The 21,279-nt window shown below is 38.5% G+C and overlaps 2 protein-coding genes across 26 annotated transcripts in view; one reads left to right on the top strand and one right to left on the bottom strand.

Annotated features, from left to right (window-relative positions):
• Positions 1 to 455: 455 nt before the first annotated feature.
• itm2ba (integral membrane protein 2Ba) lies at positions 456 to 16,938 on the top strand. The gene is made up of 6 exons (XM_051711934.1): positions 456 to 676; positions 9,238 to 9,369; positions 10,000 to 10,215; positions 10,366 to 10,476; positions 10,970 to 11,120; positions 15,949 to 16,938. Exons 1-6 carry the CDS (start codon positions 590 to 592, stop codon positions 16,035 to 16,037), a joined length of 786 nt encoding a protein of 261 aa, XP_051567894.1. The 5' UTR covers positions 456 to 589; the 3' UTR covers positions 16,038 to 16,938.
• The window catches only part of LOC127448928 (abl interactor 2-like), a 28,661-nt gene continuing 23,329 nt past the window's right edge, over positions 15,948 to 21,279 (bottom strand). For all 25 annotated transcript variants that reach the window (XM_051711892.1, XM_051711895.1, XM_051711890.1 and 22 more), the window contains 2 exons: positions 19,652 to 19,843; positions 15,948 to 18,826 (listed from right to left, as the gene is read on the bottom strand). In XM_051711892.1, coding sequence (XP_051567852.1) covers positions 18,651 to 18,826; positions 19,652 to 19,843 — 368 coding nt within the window. In that variant the 3' untranslated portion in view covers positions 15,948 to 18,650. The remainder of the gene's footprint in view (positions 18,827 to 19,651; positions 19,844 to 21,279) is intronic.

The following is a 21,279-nucleotide window of genomic DNA, read 5'->3' as shown; positions in this document are numbered from 1 at the left end:
GCACAAGGCTTACCAGTCATATTTATTTATCAGTCATATTTATTTATCAGTCATATTTATCATGTGAGGACTGTGTGGTTTTACATTATTGTCTCAAAGAATGCTTCTGGCATAATTTACTTTCACAGTTTCCACCACGCCTTTACCTGGGTAATCCCAGTGTAATGATTTCATAACATTATTTTCCACATAGCCATGTCCCACCTGCACTCAAATCAGCATGACCTGGTATTACATTTTATGTTGAGTTGGATAGGCATTGGAGATTAAAGATGTATTAACTGCGCACTCTTCACATAAACTGATGTACAGTGCATACCCTCCGGATAAAATACTCTTCAAATATATTATATTATATTAGTACACACATTCATAGATAAAAAAAAGTATTCTATGAAGAGCCATGAATGGTGGAAACAGCGCCCTCTACCCGCGCACTGATGAACACACAGTCTGAATCCAGTTAAATGCGCCACAGCAAGTTGTGAGGCAAGACTGTGTCAGGAGAGGTCGTCCGTTTTATCGAGCTTTCTCTGTATTTCGCTTAGAAAAAACTAAAGAAAACAACCCCAAATTCCTGTGACCCAACATGGTAAAACTCGCGTTCAATTCAGCTCTCGGGCAGAAGGATGTGAAAAAGGAGGAGAAAGATGAAGCTTTGATCCCTCAGGATGTGGTGAGTTTTGTTAGCACGAATGTTACCCGGCTAATGTGATTTAAAACAGACTGAAAGTCTTCAATAACAACGTTGTTTTAACCATAAAACTCTTTATTCGATGTGGCAACGGTCGGTCAGATTGTATAGATGAAAATATGTCAACGTCAAGTGAGAATGTAAAAGAAAAATGAAGGATTTTTCCACATTAAGTAGCCAAAGTAACCCTGAGAGTTTTGTTTTAATGTGTGTATAGGGAAGCCATCTCCTGCTTAGTTTCAGTGTGTTTATATAGTGTGTGATCGTCAGACAGCTTTGAGCTGACAGGAAAATGGCCGTCAGTTCAACACAAACACCAGGAATTATACACAAAGCACAAAACTCAATGCATTACATTTTTAAGAGGTTTTTTTAACGGATGTCCAATACATAACCATGCGTGCTCTTGCAACGTTATGGTTAATACAAAAGACATTGCATTTTTAGAAATGCGTGCGTAAATGAATAAAGATGCATTGCACTTTTGCTGGTTTTTCTTGTAGTTGCCTGATGCATGTCCACGCACAGCCGTGCATTGTTGTAAATTCATATAAATGCTTTTTTTATTATTATTATTATTATTTTTAAAGAATGTGTACGACGGTTTATATGTATAATTTTATCCCCTGCACTTCCTGAATAGTTTGCAGTCGTGCATCCAGTAAAGTCAGGAAGAGGAAAAACATGTTTAGCCAGCTTATCGTGAGAGACTTTCAGAAGTGTCAGACCAGCTCTCACTCATGCGTCTACAGCTTCTGTTATCCAAATACGATCATCTGCCACTGAGGATGAGTCAGCGCCGAATGTGCGAATCGGGTAGATAAGATGAAGAAGAAAAGGTCGTGAATCATTCATAAGACCGTGTTGTGTCTACTGAAACCCCTGCCACTGTGATCAGACCCGTGGTGCAGCCTGATCCAAGTGGCAGTATTTCCGCCAGTGGCGGTTCTGACTTACTTGGTGCCCACTTTAACATCAACAACAACATGCAATCAATATTTAAGTCCTTTTTATACTCTAAATCTCCACTTTCACATCTGAAAGTCACATTTGATGCCTGTTTAGATTCACTTTCACGTCTGAAAATGTAAGTGGAGATTTAGAGTAAAAAGGGACTTAAATATTGATCGGTTTTTCTCCCACACCTATCATGTCACTTCTGAAGACATAGATTTAACCACTGGAGTCATATGAGTTACTTTATGCTGCCTTTATGTGCTTTTTGGAGCTGAAATATTCTTCTAAAAATCTTCATTTGTATTCTGCAAAAGAAAGAAAGCCTTGTTTCTGAAATGGCATGAGGGTGAGTAAATGATGAGAGAATTTTCATTTTTGGGTGAACTATCCCTTTAAATAAAAATAACTAGACAATGAATATAGAAATGAAATAACTTTATAATATATATATATATATGTGTGTGTGTGTGTGTGTGTATGTATATACATGTATAAAATATATATATTATATTATACTGTTGATCATGATTATACTGTTGATCATAATGTATTCTGAACAAACAAATGTAAGAATGCATTATGAATATTCATAATCTTAACCATATAGAGCATTTAAGGCTGAGTAGCCTGTTAGGAACAACTCGGGGCACCTTTCCCCCATTGCGAGCTCTCCATGGCGGCGGGTGGCACAATTTGGGGCACCTTTCTCCCATCGCGACCCAGGGGCGGGGCGGCATAGTTCGGGGCACCTTTTCCCCATTGCGATCTTGTGAGCTCTGTGTGTGTGTGTGTGGTGTGGTGTGGGGGGGGGGGGTCAATCAGGTACCCTGTCATGCCGCCCCAGAGAGCGTTGCCGCCCTAGGCGTCTGCCTATATCGCCTATGCCAGGATCCGCTACTGATTTCAGCAGACACAACAGTGATGTACAAGAGTGTTTCAGCAGGAAGGAGAAGCAACTGATTAAGATGAAGAGGTGGCTTCATGCATGGAGCAGTGTGCCTTGCCTTTAGATATTTCCTGCAACCAGAGAGTCTCAAGCACTCTCATTCTTATCTAAATCCGTTCAAGGTATCAGTTCGTCATTAGATAAGCTGTAAAGAGCCTGCTGTGTGGTCTGACATGCAGTCTTGAAATCCTGTCACGCAAGTGATCAAAGCCTCCCTGAACTTGTGGCTGGAGCCAACTACCAGAAACAGCCATCTCTGTACCTTCAAAAACTCTCAAAGGCTTGGGTTAGTTAAACAAAGACGCTCTCTGTTAGGGCTGAGCCGTAATCTGCAGTGTGTCTCTGTGTACAAAGGTGAGCCACAGTGTATTTGAAATAGGTTTGTTTGTGTGCAAAATTGAAAGAGTGGATCTCTGAAGGTTTTAGTTTTAGGTTCATATTTTACTAGAGAACAGGAAGTTCAGCCACAAGTGTCACGTGACCAATCAGCAGGGTAGATTACTTCTGAAATGTAATCTGGTACTGATTACAAATTAAACAATTTAACAATCTTTTAGATCAGTCGTTCTCAACCTTTTTGACTCCGAGGCCCCTATTCACGCCTTATTCACGCTAGCGCCATCTTTGATTTTTAATGGGAATGACAACGAGGCTGTGATGGATCGAATTCCCATCTCTTCAATGGCACGAATGATTTAAAGCTGTATAAAGCTCCTTGATTCCATCTGATTTTTCACAGCTCATGTTGTCTGGAGTTCTTTGTATACTGAATGTTCTTGGACAGATATTTTATCAATGTTTTGTCTGCGGAACGATCCAAAAACACTTTCGTTATCAACCTTTCATTAAACATTAGTAAGCATTAAACCAAACAGAAACTTTGTCAGTTGCTGAATCAAACAAAGGTCCTTAAAGGGTCATAAAAGCTAACACATGAAGACAGTGAAAACATGCTTGTGTTTTGTTTAGGGATTGCAATTAAATATGCATTTAGCTGAAACTTGCATTAGGTTGATTTTTTGTTGAATTTCAAGTAGAGCTGGGTGAGGTGGCTTCAAAAATTAAACCTCAGTATTTTTCAGCCTATTGATGATCTTCAATAAATGTTTCAATTATGCATTTGTTCTGAAATGGCTCAAAAGTATTTTTTTTTAATTTTTTTTTATCAGAGGAACCATCATTTCATCCAAACAACCATTGTAGCCAAGTAGATTAAATATTTTAGAGGCATTGAATAAAAGTCTATTTAAAGATAATAAAGGCATGAATCCCCAGAGTTTTACACTTAGGCTAATGAAAAAGGGAGAATAACATTTTCATTTTTATGCACTTTTATATTTACAGTTGAAGTCAGAAGTTTACATACACATTAGTCAAATACATTTAAACTCAGTTTTTCACAATTCATGACATTTAATCGTAGAAAACATTCCCTGTCTTAGATCAGTTAGGATCACTACTTTACTTTAAGAATGTGAAATGTCAGTATAATAGTATAGAGAATTATTTATTTCAGCTTTTATTTTTCATCACATTCCCAGTGGGTCAGAAGTTTACATACACTTTGTTAGTATTTGGTATCATCGCCTTTAAATTGTTTAACTTGGGTCAAACATTTTGTGTAGCCTTCCACAAGCTTCTCAAAATAAGATGCTGGAATTTTGGCCGATTCCTCCAGACAGAACTGGTGTAACTGAGTCAGGTTTGTAGGCCTCCTTGCTCGCAAATGCTTTTTCAGTTCTGCCCACAAATTTTACTGTCGGATTGAGGTCAGGGCTTTGTGATGGCCACTCCAATACCTTGACTTTGTTGTCCTAAAGCAATTTTACCACAGCTTTGGAGGTATGCCTGGGGTCATTGTACATTTGGAAGACCCTTTTGCGACCGAGCTTAAACTTCCTGGCTGACGTCTTGAGATGTTGCTTTAATATATCCACATAAATTTCCTTCCTCATGATGCCATCTATATTGTGAAGTGCACCAGTACCTCCTGCAGCAAAGCACCCCCACAACATGATGCTGCCACCCCTATGCTTCACGGTTGTGATGGTGTTCTTCGGCTAGCAAGCCTCACCCTTTTTCCTCCAAACATAACGATGGTCATTATGGCCAAACAGTAAAAAAAAAATTCATCAGACCAGAGGACAATTCTCCAAAAAAGTAAGATATTTGTCCCCATGTGCACTTGCAAACTGTAGTCTGGCTTTTTTATGGCAGTTTTGGAGCAGTGGCTTCTTCCTTGCTGAGCAGCCTTTCAGGTTATGTCGATATAGAACTCGTTTTACTGTGGATATAGATACTTGTCTACCTGTTTCCTCCAGCATCTTCACAAGGTCATTTGCTGTTGTTCTGGGATTGATTTGCACTTTTTGCACCAAACTACGTTAATCACTAGGAGACAGAATGCGTCTCCTTCCTGACCGGTATGATGGCTGCATGGTCCCATGGTGTTTATTCTTGCGTACTATTGTTTGTACAGATGAACGTGGTACCTTCAGGCATTTGGAAATTGCTCCCAAGGATGAACCAGACTTGCGGAGGTCCACAATTTTTTTCTGAGGTCTTGGCTGATTTCTTTTGATTTTCTCATGATGTCAAGCAAAGAGGCACTGAGTTTAAAGGCAGGCCTTAAAATACATCCACAGGTACACCTCCAATTCAGTACACCTCCTATCAGAAGCTAGTTGTCTAAAGGCTTGACATCATTTTCTGGAATTTTCCAATCTGCTTAAAGGCACAGTTAACTTAGTGTATGTAAAGTTCTGACCCACTTGAATTGTGATATAGTCAATTAAAAGTGAAACAATCTGTCTGTAAACAATTGTTGGAAAAATGACTTGTCATGCACAAAGTAGATGTACTAAACGACTTGCCAAAACTATAGTTTCTAATATGAAATCTGTGGAGTGGTTAAAAAATGAGTTTTAATGACTTCAACCTAAGTGTATGTAAACTTCTGACTTCAACTGTGTCTACATTTTTTTATGTGGAATGATACATAGAAGCTTAATAAAAAAAACATGATCTACCTTCATATATTTTACTATAGTTATTTTGAAGATTAGATTTGTTTTATTTAGAAGTAATATATTTCTGTCCTATTTACTTCACCCCTTTACTTGGAGGTTTTATTTTGACACTTCATCTGGACACTGAAAGTGCATTGTGTAGTTTACAATGTTCTGCATCAGTTGAATCGCTGTCATTTCCTCTTCTGTTACCGTGCCTCGTTTGTAGATGTATATAATAACTTGTTGCAGTTACTAATGTTTGGAATTGTGAGTGCTTTACAATGCAGTATTTATCTTTCACAATGCTGGTGAACTGCTCTGAGAGTGCTAAAAACATGAGCACATGAGTTTCGCACATGCAAAGAACAGCACGTCACCAGTTTATTTTGAAGCGCACAGACCGTGTTTATCTGTCTTCAATCAAAGTTTTTTGCGGTTTAATAATCACAAATGAGCGTATCGTCATTTTGATTTATTGTGCAGCCCGAAAGGATCGTGAAATTAGTCTACTGATGTGCTCTTTATGAAACATAATGGCCAAATTAAGAGCACAATAAAATTATCACTATTTACGATATTACTTAATTTTATATCGTCAGCAAATTAATCGTGATTATATCGTGAATATTCTATGTATCGCCCAGCCCTAATTTCAAACTATGCAGATGCCATGCCTCCAAAGATAATTTGAGCTTACTTTAGAGTCAAACTATTTTCCGTAGAGAATCATTTGAAATGTAGCTCCAAATGTCAGCTTAATCAGCATTCAGAATGAGCACCTTGTGAATTTTGTGTTGATTTTAGATATTTACAGCAGTCATTAATTAATCTCAGTTGTGTGCACATTTTTTTCAGGCAAGACGAAATAGTGTAAATCTGAAAATTTACTGTGAAGAACCCTTTGTTTTTTGTTTTTAAATGGAAAAAATATTGGAATGAAATAAGGTTATTAACCGTTAGCAAGATTTAAAAATAACGTTTTCACTCTGGAACGACTGAAAGGGACTTCGTTACCATTTAGTTTCCTGAAACCGTTTCTAGTTCCTAGTTCACAGTTTCATTCACTTTCACTCTCTCTCACTCTCTCTCATTGTGTCAGATGTTTTGTTCGTTTACATCATGCAATATGTTTGTTCCTGTTAGTCTCTGGAGGAAGGTTGGAAATGTCCCAGTCTCTATTGCACACAATGCAATTGTTTTGAATAAAGCCACACCCTGACTGAGCACGCACACTCAAAATAAAAATAAAATAAAAAAACTTGCCCGTTCTATGCAAGCAAACACGAACAGGTGCATTAGGGATTGAGGGGGAAGTTTTAAAGGGAAAACTGCCAAAAGTTTGGGAGCAAATACAGATTTCCCAGCAGTAGCAGTGGGATCATGAAATACTAGTGAGTTCATGAAGTGAGCAGCTGTTGTTTAGGTTTGTTGCGTAAGCTGTGGAATTCATTGTTCCAGGTTGTCACAGACTTGTACCATTGAAAGAGTCCCAAAGACATTTAATGCAACTCATAAACTAATAACTAGGCATATAATAATTTCTGGTAAGCAATATCACATGAGCGAGAGTTGTACTGAATTTCAGCACGGCTGTGATTCAGCTGTTGGTAATATAAAATACAACAGCATGACTGCGATTGTAATATTCTAGAGTAGAGTTTGACCGATATTGGATTTTGCAGATACTGATAACTAAGGTGGTGGAAAAGGCAGATAACCGATGAATCGACCGACAGTTTTCAAAATTGATTTATAGAATGTTAAAAAGATTTTCTTTTTCTTTCATTACTATGATGAGCACAGAAATGGAGGCTGCAAGAGTTCAAAATAAATACAAATCCCAGATGCAGTTTATTGTTCAACCAAAATCACAATAATAATCAGAAAAAAATAGGATTTGTTACAATGTGTGGCTTTAAACTAGCCTGAAATTCACTGGGGACTCTTATTTTGTTCTGTTACAATGCTCTATATTTAAATATTTACCAAATTATGGTTTTTATAGCCTATTAACCTGATCAAGTGTTTATATAAATATATTTCACCAGATGAGATTTTTTTTTATTATTATTATTAACAAGATATGAAGTTTGAGACACGATGTATGCCACCGATCTTCGTCTTAAATCAGCGATAGGCCGGTCGTGTCTAGATTCAGGGCCGATCTTTTTTGCAGCACGCAGGGAATCACATATACACTGCTACTCTAATAAACAAGTGCTTGCTCAGCCCTTGCAGCATACAGTGTGGCCTCTGGAGGGTGAGTTTCGTAGCAGTCGCGAATTTAAACTTTTCAGACAATCAGATGAATATGTATAAGAAATACACATGTATGAATATTAAGGTGCCCATTTTCAAGAGTCATTACAGTAGTAATTCTGACTCGCCGCACAATTAGAGTATGAAGAGGACAGAGATACTGCAAAGGTATAACAACAAATGAATATGCAAATACAAATCTGAATATACATGATGCAACGTGAGTCGTGACATTCATACGGTGTGTGGAGCTCTATGCCTGTTTTACACTGCACGCCGCAGCATTACATGCGCTGATTCTGCTTCGCACAGACGCGCTGCTTCTGCTGATGTAAATGCACTCATTTGTTAACATGCCTCTGTCCTGCTTCAGCGTGCAGTGTAAAAGGGGCGATAGACTGTTAGAGCGATCATGAGTGCTTTTAGCTGCACTTTCGTCAACATGCACGCTCTCTGGGTCAAGTCAAACAAGCGCGCTCCAGGTGCTCTCTATATCTCATCGGTCACTCATCCCAGCACTATTTTGTGAGGATCTCAATGTTGGTCAATACTACTAATAACGGCAGTTACAGTTTAACCTTAACGGCACCACGTCTTCAAGCAGTTGCTTAATCATTTGTGATTTGTGCTACAACAAAATGCCAAAGGTGGTAAAGAATGTTTATCCACTTTTTTTATTTCTTTTTTTTATGCGAAAGTGTTCCACGATTCATAACGGAAGCCTGTTTTCATTTTCCAGTCCTCAGGGTTTTCACTTGCATTGGCGTAAGTTTTTAGTGGATAATGTGATGTTTAGCATATTACATTTGTATAAATTGCCGGAAAAAAACAAAACAAAAACGTAGCTCTATAGTGCTGATACTTTACAGAGTCCTGATGACTTGTCTTTAGTGCCAAGTGGGTGGATGATGTGAAGCGATGCCCAGAGTTTAGTCACGTTAATATTATTAACTAGGCTACTTTGAATAGTTACTTTATTCATAATCCATTTTTACTCCAATTAACACTTAAAATGGTTGTTGTTGTCCATCTGGATCACTAGTTTTGGCAATTTTGCATTGCTTCTTATGGACACTGGAACCAGAAAACAGTCCAGTGGCAATCAGAATTATCATGGTGCCACATAATGGTTGGTCAGGAAAACTGTGGTTACTAAGTATCAGCACTCTTGGAACGCTGCTTGTCCAATAAGATTAGAGGAACTGACTATAGTACAATACAGAAACGAGCATTATGTGACATTAAAAAATTAAAATAAAAGTACTGGTGGAGTCATCGACCACTCAAAGACCAAAAACACATATTTGCACTTTTCTTGCATTGGATACAGCTGACTGTGTGTGTGTGTGTGTGTGTGTGTGTGTGTACAGGATGTGGAGGATGGTCTGCGTGTCAGGCAGCAGTCCAGGGCCTGGTGCTGGTGCATGTGTTTGGGTCTGGCCTTTATTCTGTCTGGCGTGGTGGTGGGCGGAGCTTACCTGTACAGGTATTACTTCATAGAGGTGAGAAAACAACTAACAAAATATGTAATACTGCATGAGAATAAAGACTTTTTATATGTTTAGTTTGAGTGACTAAAATAGTACCAAAATTTTAGTCGTCAATAACAGTGAAAATGTTCAGATTCTCAATACTAGTTTCGATACACTTAAATTATGCTATTGAAAACACTCCTTTAAAACCAAATAGCAATATAAATGTTAATGAATTTAACACATTGGATGTTGCCAGTTTTTCTCAGTTAAGTGAACATTGCTTTGTGTTTTCAAGTAATTATTTGAATTATCGATAATATCATAAAAATAATTGAACAAAGAAACAAAGTTTTTCATCTTGCAGCACTGTCAATATTCAAGTAAACATTCAGACATAACCACAGAGAGTACTGTCATTTTCATTATAGGCACACACCAATATTTTAGTTTCTGTTTGCTTAACAAACCTCTGTTTTAAGTCAGTACTCAGAATTCCATATAATCTAGAAAGACTGATAGCGTTCCACTTTTGAAAAATTTGATATTGACTTGGTTCAATATCCAGTACTCATTTTACTCTTAAAGAGCAGTGTGTGTTTTGGTGTTTAATTGTGGAAGAATATGTGTTTTGATGATGATGTTGATGATTGTTTCCAGGAGGAGAGGATGTATTTCTGTGGTGTGAACTACCGTGAGGAGAATTACAAGATGCAGGATAGCCATGAGGAAAGTGAGATGGATTTGCCGGCCGTATTAAAGAGGATTGAAGAGAGAGTGAGGGTTCTGGAGGACGATGGAGTGGAGCTTATTAACATCCCGGTGCCCAAGTTCAGCGACAGCGACCCTGCTGACATCGTTCATGACTTCAACAGGGTGAGAATTCCCCCCTCTCTCTCCCACAAGGGCACACAAACACACGATATCAGGAGAGGTTACAAAGTCAAAAACAGACAGGATAGGTAATGGGTATGAGACTAACCCAACCCCATCAAATTTGTCCTGGTTTTCCTTCTCTGCATTCAGAGACTGACAGCCTATCTGGATCTGCGTCTGAACAAATGCTACGTCATTCCGCTCAACACCTCTGTTGTGATGCCACCCAAAGACTTCTTGGAGCTGCTCGTCAACATCAAGGTAATCACGGCAAACACTGCTGCTTAGAACCAGTTTTTATTATATATTCAGTGCAAGTACAGATAATCCAGTACACACAATAATTTGTATAATTGTACAAAATTAACTAAACATCTACTGATGGCTAGGCAGGAGACATTAAAGTTATGGTTTGCAAATGTACTGTGTGTCATTATCATAGCTAAAGATTTCTAAAGTTGCTTTCAAGTGTATCTAAGCTGTCTCTCAAAAATGCTGTTTAGGTAAGCAGTTCGCTAGGCTTTGAAATGTAGACCTATAATATGTATAAGAAAGAGATAAATGTACAGTCAGCCGGTTGTTATCATGACCGTCTGACACATGTTATCCTACTTATTACATGGCTACTTGCCATATAAATGGATTTGAAATATTGATTTGAGTTATTTTTTTATGCAAAAAGAAATCATTCATAATCTATCCCAGAGAGCCATGTAACAAATTTGAGATAATGTAACCCTGGTTGTGTGTGTAGGCTGGAACATACCTGCCACAGTCCTACCTGGTCCGTGAAAAGATGATAGTGACAGGAAAGGTGGAGCATGTGGATCAGCTGGGTTACTTCATCAACGGCCTCTGCAGAGGGAGGGACACCTACAAACTGGAGCGCAGAGAGACTGTTTTTGGTAAACACACACATTTGTCTTATTAAGGCCCCAGCCAGCACACTTACGGAGAAGTTCTTCTTCGTTCTTTCTTTGGAGGTAAAAAGAATTATGAAACCGATAAGCAACGACATACTGTTTGCAAACGTTCAGACACTGGCCACGTCGCATGGAGAGGTGTTTAGAGGTACATTTAAATATAAGGATGCCCAAGACTACATTTAAAACCTTAATATGACATTAAAATGTGTTATCGATGACTTCATGCCTCATTCTATGAGCAGAATTTGCACTGTAAAAGAAGCTGATTTAACTACTCGATGATTTAAAGTAATATACAGTTGAAGTCAGAAGTTTACATACACCTTAGTCAAATACATTTAAACTCAGTTTTTCACAATTCATGACATTTAATCATAGAAACCATTCCCTGTCTTAGGTCAGTTGGGATCACTGCTTTATTTTAAGAATGTGAAATGTCAGAATAATAGTAGAGAGAGTGATTTATTTCAGCTTTTATTTTTCATCACATTCCCAGTGGGTCAGAAGTTTACATACACTTTGTTAGTATTTGGTATCATCGCCTTTAAATTGTTTAACTTGGGTCAAACATTTTGAGTAGCCTTCCACAAGCTTCTCACAATAAGTTGCTGGAATTTTGGCCCATTCCTCCAGACAGAACTGGTGTAACGGAGTCAGGTGTGTAGGCCTCCTTGCTCACACGCTTTTTCAGTTCTGCCCACAAATTTTCTATCAGATTGAGGTCAGGGCTTTGTGATGGCCACTCCAATACCATGACTTTGTTGTCCTTAAGCCATTTTGCCACAACTTTGGAGGTATGCTTGTGGTCATTATCCATTTGGAAGACCCATTTGCAACCGAGCTTTAACGTCATGGCTGATATCTTGAGATGTTGCTTTCAATTTATCCACATAATTTTCCTTCCCTCATGATGCCATCTATTTTGTGAAGTGCACCAGTCCCTCCTGCAGCAAAGCACCGCCACAACATGATGCTGCCACCCCTATGCTTCACGGTTGTGATGGTGTTCTTCGGCTTGCAAGCCTCACCCTTTTTCCTCCAAACATAACAATGGTCATTATGGCCAGACAGTTACATTTTTGTTTCATTAGACCAGAGGACATTTCTCCAAAAAGTAATATCTTTGTCCCTATGTGCACTTGCAAACTGTAGTCTGGCTTTTTTATGGCGGTTTTGGAGCAGTGGCTTCTTCCTTGCTGAGCAGCCTTTCAGGTTATGTCGATATAGGACTCGTTTTACTGTGGATATAGATACTTGTCTACCTGTTTCCTCCAGCATCTTCACAAGGTCCTTTGCTGTTGTTCTGGGATTGATTTGCACTTTTCGCACCAAACTACGTTCATCTCTAAGAGACAGAATGCGTCTCCTTCCTGAGCGGTATGATGGCTGCGTGGTACCATGGTGTTTATAATTGGGTACCATTGTTTGTACAGATGAACGTGGTACGTTCAGGCATTTGGAAATTGCTCCCAAGGATGAACCAGACCTGTGGACACAGGTACACATCCAATTCAGTACACCTCCTATCAGAAGCTAATTGGCTAATTTTCTAAAGGCTTGACATTTTCTGGAGTTTTCCAAGCTGCTCAAAGGCACAGTTAACTTAGTGTATGTAAACGTCTGACCCACTGGAATTGTGATAGTCTATTAAAAGTGAAACAATCTGTCTGTAAACAGTTGTTGGAAAAATTACTTGATGTCCTAAACGACTTGCCAAAACTATAGTTTGCTCATATTAAATCTGTGGAGTGGTTAAAAAAATGAGTTTTAGTGACTTCTTAAGTGTATGTAAACTTCTGACTTCAACTGTAGATAATGTGTAATTTGTAATGTTTTACCTTTTGTATTCATACCGCTAATGCGCTAACACACTGTACATGGCCATGATGTGCGCCGATTACACTGTTTTTGTAATTTATGATGACGCTGATTTTACTGTAAAAATGAGTTTATAAAAGTGTTAATTGGTAGAATACAGACAGAAGAATGATGGTAGGCATATCTTACTTTGGGCAGATGTGTGAATTGCTTTCAGCTCCAGATGTCACATGAGTGAATGGACACTTCAGAGTATTTGAGTAGTTTTTATTTATTTTGTACACTAATTAAACAAAGAATTTCATGACATGTTCTTGCAAAAATGTCTCAACGTGAACAGATGTAGGTAAATTTGCACTAATTCACTAATAACGCTACACCAGTGTGTTCATGCTGACTTATCTTAACTGACTGAATGGGAATTAGTTGTGGGCTTCAAAGTAGGTGGAGCTCCAGGTCATATCTACCGATGACGTAACCAGTGGCGGTAGGAAGGTGATAAGCAGCCAGAAATAAGTTTTCCTGAATGTTCGCCTCTGCGAACTGTTACGAACCACCAAAACAAACTCAAAAACACCTTTGTTTTGGCCAGATTTTGTTCTAATTGACATCATTCCATTTGTTCTTCGATTTCGTATGAAGTGTGCAGGGGTCTTTACACTTTTGAGGACCACTTAGTGCATGGTCAGAGATACCACCTTGGATTCATGAATTCAAACACTCAGAGCAGAGCCACTTTACTGTGTGACAATATTAATGGAATAATTCACCCTAAAATGAAAATTCTCTCATGATTTACTCACCCTCGTGCCATCCCAGAATTGTATGCCTTTTTTCTGCTGAACACAAATGATGATTTTTAGAAGAATGGTCCTACTGAGATATTCAATGCAAGTGAATGGTGACCAGAACTTTGAAGCTCCAAAAATCACAAAGTCAGCTTAAAAGTAATTCAGTGGATAAATCCATGTCTTTAGAAGCGATATGATAGGTGTGGGTGAGAAACGGATCCATATTTAGTTTTTTTTTTTTTTTTACTGTAAATCTCCACTTTCACTTCCTCCTCCTTTTTGTTTTTTGGTGATTTGCATGCTTCGTGCATATCTTGACTTACTGGTCGAGCTGGTCAAAGGTGGAGATTTATAGTAAAAAAGGACTTGAAGCTGAACTACAAAACTTTGTGCTTGCTAGCGACATCTGTGGTTGAAACTTAAAATTGCAAGTAATTTGCAGAAGAACAATAAACATGATTTGTGTCTCGGCACTGCTCTTCTGGCGGATGAATCTCATGATTTGAGCTTACTTGAACATCGCCGTGTGTGATCATTCATTACTGGAGATATTCAGAGCCGGAGTCATAAGTGCTATTTTCATGTTGATATAATGTTATACGATTAAACATTTAAAACTGAAATATTACTTGCTTTGATGAAGATAAACAACACTCGTATTCACATATTTTGAATGAATGAATTTGACACTTATAGTGCTTTTCTGAAACTACACTCAAAGCATTTTACATAAAGAACAGGGGACTCGATCACTACCAATATATTTTAATATAATTTTTCCACATTACTATTAATGTTTGTATTGTACTACACTTATCAGTTTAGGTGATACTTGTGATATGGCTGATATGAGTTAAATGGAAGACTTTTTTATATATATATATATATATATATATATATATATATATATATGTATTATTATTATATTGTACAGCCTCAGTTGATAATGCAATTGAACCGTAATACTAAAATTGTATGTCTATGAATGCACACAATAAGACAGTAAACTAAAAACTTAAAACGAGGATTCAATAATGATGGGAATAAGATATATTTTTATTAAACATGAAAATAGTACACTTGAAAATACAATATAACAGTTAACATTCAATTTAAGAAGTCATAAATATTAGTAAACATGTCACAGTAACTTCCCCCGACAACATAGATACATTGTGATCGGTTAACACACAAGTATTGTTTGATTCATACAAGCATGACAAGTAATATAAGCTTCAACAACCCTACCAGACAACATATCCAGGGCGTGCTGAGTGACTCCAGCCAGATCTCCTAAGCAACCAAATTGGCCCGGTTGCTAGGGTGAGTATAGTCACGCTGGGGTAACCTCCTTGTGGTCGCCATAATGTGGTTCTCGCTCTCGGTGGGGCGCGTGTGAGTTGTGCGTGGATGCCGCAGAGAATAGCGTGAAGCCTCCACACGTGCTAGGTCTCCGGTAACGCGCTCAACAAGCCACGTGATAAGATGCACGGATTGACTGTCTCGGACGCGGAGGCAACTGAGATCCGTCCTCCGCCACCCGGATTGAGTCACTACGCCACCACGAGGACCTAGAACGTATTGGGAATTGGCCTTCCAAATTGGGGAGAAAAATAAAAGAATAATAATGGCAATTTTTTTCATTTTTAACCAAAAAAATCTTACATAGTGCAGCTTTAAATATTGATCTAGTTCTCACCCACACCTATCGTATCGCTTCTGAAGATAGGGATTTAACTACTGGAGTTTTATTGATTACTTCTGTGTTTCCTTTATGTGCTTTTTGGACCTTAAAAGTTCTGGCCACCATTCACTTGCATTGTATGGACCCAAAGAACTGGCATATTCTTCTAAAAACCTTCGTTTGTGTTCTGCAGAATAAAGTCATATACATTGGGGATGGCATGCGGGTGAGTAAATGAGAGAATTTTAATTTTTGGGTGAACTTGAAATGCTTGATACAGTGCAGACACACCTCACCATGTGAGTATACACAAGTGTTTGCAAACAGGCAAAGGTTAGCAGTGTAAGCTGATCTGAAATATGAGAGTAGTGTGTTTCTAAATCACGTGACAATTAAGAACAATAAATGATAGACATTAGAGATACGCTTGCACATAAATGGGGATTGTTTCTGATTGTCCATTTAATTAGTCCGTCAATGTAAACAAGTGTCATCTTCTGTTTTTTCTTTACAGGTATCGAGAAGCGTGAGGCTCTCAACTGCCTCAAGATCCGCCACTTTGAGAACAATTTTGTGATGGAGACGCTGATCTGTGAGCCATAGGGTGCAGATGTCAGCTGGGTAGCAAGATAAACCACTTTGGACAAATTCCACTCTGACCCTTCCTATCCTTCCATTAAACCTTTTTCTGTTTCCCCTGTATGTGTGTGTGTGCACGTGTGCGTGATTTGTGTTTCTCTGTATAGTAGATCAATATTACAGAGAGTGCGCGACTGAACGCCTAGAGCAATATTATGCATAGAATCGTTTATGTGTAGGCAAACGTTTTGACCTGTTTGTCTCTCCTAGTAATGTGTTTTTCTGTGTTTGGGTTTCTAAGCGGGGAGTTCGAAGTCTCCAACAGGGTGTGTGGGGTAATGTATGATAAACTAGTAACAGTGGAAGGACTCACAAAGGATAAACGTAAGAGGAAATCTATAAAAAGATGCACTACATGAATAGTGCACTTTTAAAAATGTGAACTACTGTCACCGACTTTAGATTATATACTGGAAGATATTGACTTATTGTGGTATATGGCCAATAATAACATGGTAAGAACACTCGTAGAACCGATTTTTGTACTAGTTGCAATTTAGTTGTTTTAAAATGATAGATTTGGCTCTGCTGTAAGATAAAATACTACTAAAACATGTCCTATATTAAAGAAATGCAATTTAGGATAAAAATGTAAAGTATGTGAAACATCAGTTTTTGATTAAAAAACACATATCCAAAATAAATCAAATGTCAAAATGCAGACTAATAAAATGTGTAACTTTTGCATCATATGGGGATTGTGGTTGTATTGGGGGGAAAAGCGGGATGGATGAGTTCTGTGAAGATTGACATTTTAGTAAATTTGGACAATCTTTGAACTACAGTTGGAATGATTTATACCTTGTACATAACCCGAAAGGTTTTAATGTTAACCTATTAACACTAATAAAAATTTGACCACTTCTTTTGCCTGTCTGTCTTTTTTACGGCTTCAAGTGCAGCGTAGACTGTTCTAGATATGCAAAATTGTACCATAACCTCCAGAAGAAAACTTTCAATGACACTTGAAGGCAGTGTGAGCAAGTTGACCAGATATTTCCAGTTTATTCTCCATCAGCAGGAAAATCACAGAATTTATCAACATGCGAGACTCATTTCACACACACGCACTGCCGCAGACCTTTCATTGAAAATAAAGATTTGCACACAGACAAGCGTGTCAGTCACCAACAATCTATAAACAGTGAAATCAAAGTTTCACACTCACACACACTTACATATAGACATTGAAATACTTTATAGAAAAGGTCTCTGTGCATTAGTACAGTTTGTTCCACATCATCTGCATGTGGGTCAGAGGTTGTTTTAAAGTTTGGGCTGGTTTCGGTTTTTATTTCTTTACTATAACTTCATCTGAAAGTCAGTTCACATTTTATAAGGTCTTCCTAAGATCACATTCATCTTGTGCTTAAAAGATCTCTCAAGCGCATCGACTGAGGACGTTCCAACTGTGCCTTAGTTATTGCAGATAAAATGGGGTCTCTCCACCAGTCATACACCAACACAATAGTAATTCTGTAATATAAATCAATATATAACACACATATAGAATAGTCTTGCATCTTTCAGTCCACAGTTGGTCGAAGGGATGAATCAGAGGTTCAAGATCACAATACACATTTTCTTCCTGAAGAACACCGCATCTGGTGCTGAGATTAATGAAACAACCTCTCATGTCCAAAAATATGACCATCTAAATACATTTCTTTATGGCACAAACTTCCTGAACGATTTAATAGCATTAGTTTTTTTGTTTTTTTATCATACATGTAAAGAATGCACATACTTGCGAACATTTCAAGCAATAAAATCTTTGTTGGAAAAGAAATGAATGTAAAGGAATGGAGAAAAGTAAATATTTTAAGGTTGTTTTCGGTCCCGTTCACGATCCAAACCGTCACTGAAATCCTTTGGTATATCTTTCAGCTAAAGATTTCAAACTGAACCGCATTCTAAATGTAACAGAGTTTTAAAAAATAAATATCACCTCCAACGCAATGAATAACAAGTAAATAAGCCGACCTAAATTAATGCATTTCTTTATGACCTGGGACAGTAAAATCCTTGTTGTGTCATTCTAAGCTTTTCTCTCATTTGCTGGTCAGAGGACAGCATACAGTTAAAATGATTATGCATGTCCAAGATGCCCATCTTCTCATCCCTCTTCCTTCACCCGAGCAACTTCATGACGGCATGAGAGTGGATAACTGTCCTTCCACTGTGTTATGACCGTTCCCCCATAGCAGAGGAGGGATAGAAGCAAAAGCGAAGCAATCAATATCAACACAAGTCAGGCATAACCAACACTTTTCTGATACATGTTTCTAAGAGATTCAAAATAAGAGATGAATAAATGTTCTTATGAATTTATCTTACACATTTCAATAGTTTATTTTCCCCTTGTATCTTGAGGAACCGTCCTCTTTGCCAATGTACACAATGCCTCAGTTCTTTGCCGCAGCTCTCCAAGTCATCTCCGTCCACAGTTTGTTTGTCTGCAACAAGCCTGTGCATGATGTAGTGTAGCTGAGTTTATTTGTGTTCCTGTGTGTGTATGTGCACACCCAAAGAATGAGGAAGATGAGAAACATAGGAGAAGTGGCGCCACTTCGTGGCTCAGTCAGCGTAGTGCATGATGGACTCCACGTAATTCCCAGGAAAGAGGCCTGTGGTGCCGCTCATCACACCCTCAAACCAGCCGTCGTCATTCTTCTTGATGACGTAAATGATCGCCCCCTCCTGGAAGGACAGCTCGTCGTCTTTATCACGCGTGTAGTCGTAAATCGCCACCACTGACAGAAACCACAAGAGAAAGAAGAGATGACAAATGAAAGAGGGGTGAACACAGAAAGAGGAGGCCTCTAAACTGGAAGAGGATTCAAAAAAGATATAACATGTAGCTTTATCAGTCTCTTAATTTTAACAAACAAGAAGTTTGAACCCCAGACAGTGTATTCAACGTAGGCCTAATGCATACGGCGCATGATCACCAATAGGAATGCATTACGCATGCTTCATATCAAATCAAACTGATATCAACGGGAGAGTCACAAACATCTGCCGCTCGCTTACCATGAGGATTCAGATAGATGGCAGACTACTGATTTGATCTGTGATGTGATTCAAGCTTACAGCATTTATAAGCTGAAACATTTACAAAAAAGGCTGTCCGAGGTGAAAAAAATGGAACACGTCAAATTCGTAGAAATGTACTCTTTGGCTACATTCACACCGCAGATGAATATGCCCCAAACCAGATTTTCAGCTCAAATCTGATTTTTTTTTTAAATTATGTTAATCTAACCCTAACTTCGTTGCATGATGACATAATGCCATAAACCCTAACACCATAAAATGACTGTAAACAACTATTTACTGCCTTTAAACCCTCCAAAAATTGCATAATTTGTTGTAACATTCATGTCTGTAACACAAATGATGCGATACAAGTTGCGCACAGAAGTTTAATACTTTGGTTTAGGGATCTGAATGACCCCCTAACCCTAAGTTTGGGCAATAGTAATAGAGATGCTTACCTAAGCAAGCACCACTAATTACAAACATTTTCAATGAAAGCAAAAGCTGAAGCCATGTAAACGCAATTAACAGCTACATACCTTTCTCCAGGTAACTGCGAGGAGCCCATGGCGGGTCCTCTTCCGCATAAGGGTCACTGTACTCCACCACTGCCGACTCTTCCTCCTCACCACCTTCATCATCCTCATAGTCCTCTGGAGGAGGAGGGGGTGGGGTTGCTTCCTCAAACTCCACCTCTTCTGCTGGGGGTGGTGGCGGGGGTGCGTCTGAGACTAAAGGGATAAAAAAATGTAACAAGCACATTTTGATGGAATTGGGTAAATCCTGCGTCTGCTTTGACACGAGACAAATGAGTAATGCTTGATGGAAAGGTGGAGTTGAGAAGGGAAAATGTGTTAGTAAAGGTCAAGACATTTAAAGGGACGGTTCACCCAAAAATGAAAATTCTCTCATCATTTACTCACCCTCATGCCATTCCAGATGTGTATGACTTTCTTTCTTCTGCTGAACACAAATGAAGAATTTTAGAAGAATACCTCAGCTCTGTTGGTCCATCCAATGCAAGTGAATGGTGACCAGAACTCAGAAGGTCCAAAAAAGGACATGAAGGCAGCATAAAAGTAATCCTTCAGATTCCAGTGTTTTAATCCATGTCTTCAGAAGCGATATGATAGGTGTGGGTGAGAAACAGATCCATATTTAAGTCCTTTATAACTATAAATCTCAACCTTTGACCAGCCCACACCAGTAGATGACTGAATGTGAAAGTGAAAGGGGAGATTTAGGGTGGGTTGCACCAATAAGGATTAAATTAAGCAGAGTTTAGAGCTAATTGAGGGTTTGTTGATCCAAATTGTTATTTTTATTTGAGTTGAGTTGCATCACTTAATTTTATATACGGCTTAACAAATCGGAGATTAAACTGTTAACCTGTGATTAAAACCATATCCTGCGATTAACTTTGTCCGCCATGATGGATTCTGAACATAGCTGTTCAAGCAGGCTGAACATGGCTGATCAAGCAGGTTAAGAAAATGTATCAGCAGCATGTTCAAGGTCACAAGCCTTAAATATGGCAGCATGATTTAAGAAAAAAGGAAGGCAGAGGTTTTGGATGAACTGCCTCCCCTCGCGTCATCGCCAGAAATGAACAGCACGGGCAGTCGACTGATGCGAGTACAAGAGGAGGGAAGCAATTACAAACACCTGACGCTTGCAAGCTCTCATTAAATACCGAATTAACGCTCTCCTGTCCCTTCTCATCGAGAGTTCTGTCTATGTACCGTGTCCCCACATGTAAAGTATCGGGAAGCTGGTAAACTCGCGGCCTACGAGATGAGCCATCGCACCAAGAGTTTAAAGTATTGGAGCAACAGGATTAAAGTTCATCTAGATTTACTGTCAAATTTAAATCAGGATCAGAACGATGGTTTAAATGTAACTCTGATTATTTTTAAATATGAAATTTTATATACAATCCTTGATTTAAATCAAAACTTAAAGTATAATCCTTATTGGTGCAACCCACCCTTATACTAAAAAGGACTTTAATATTGATCTGTTTCTCACCCACACCTATCATATCACTTCAGAAGATAGGGATTTAACCACTGGAGTCGTATGGATTACTTTTATGCTGCCTTTTGGACCTTCTGAGTTCTGGTCACCACTCACTTGCATTGTATGGACCTACAGAGCTGAGACATTC

Source organism: Myxocyprinus asiaticus, chromosome 12 (genome assembly GCF_019703515.2).
Source record: "Myxocyprinus asiaticus isolate MX2 ecotype Aquarium Trade chromosome 12, UBuf_Myxa_2, whole genome shotgun sequence".
NCBI lineage: Eukaryota > Metazoa > Chordata > Actinopteri > Cypriniformes > Catostomidae > Myxocyprinus > Myxocyprinus asiaticus.
The sequence above is the reverse complement of the archived record's forward strand: the minus strand, read 5'-3'. Positions and strand labels throughout refer to the sequence as shown.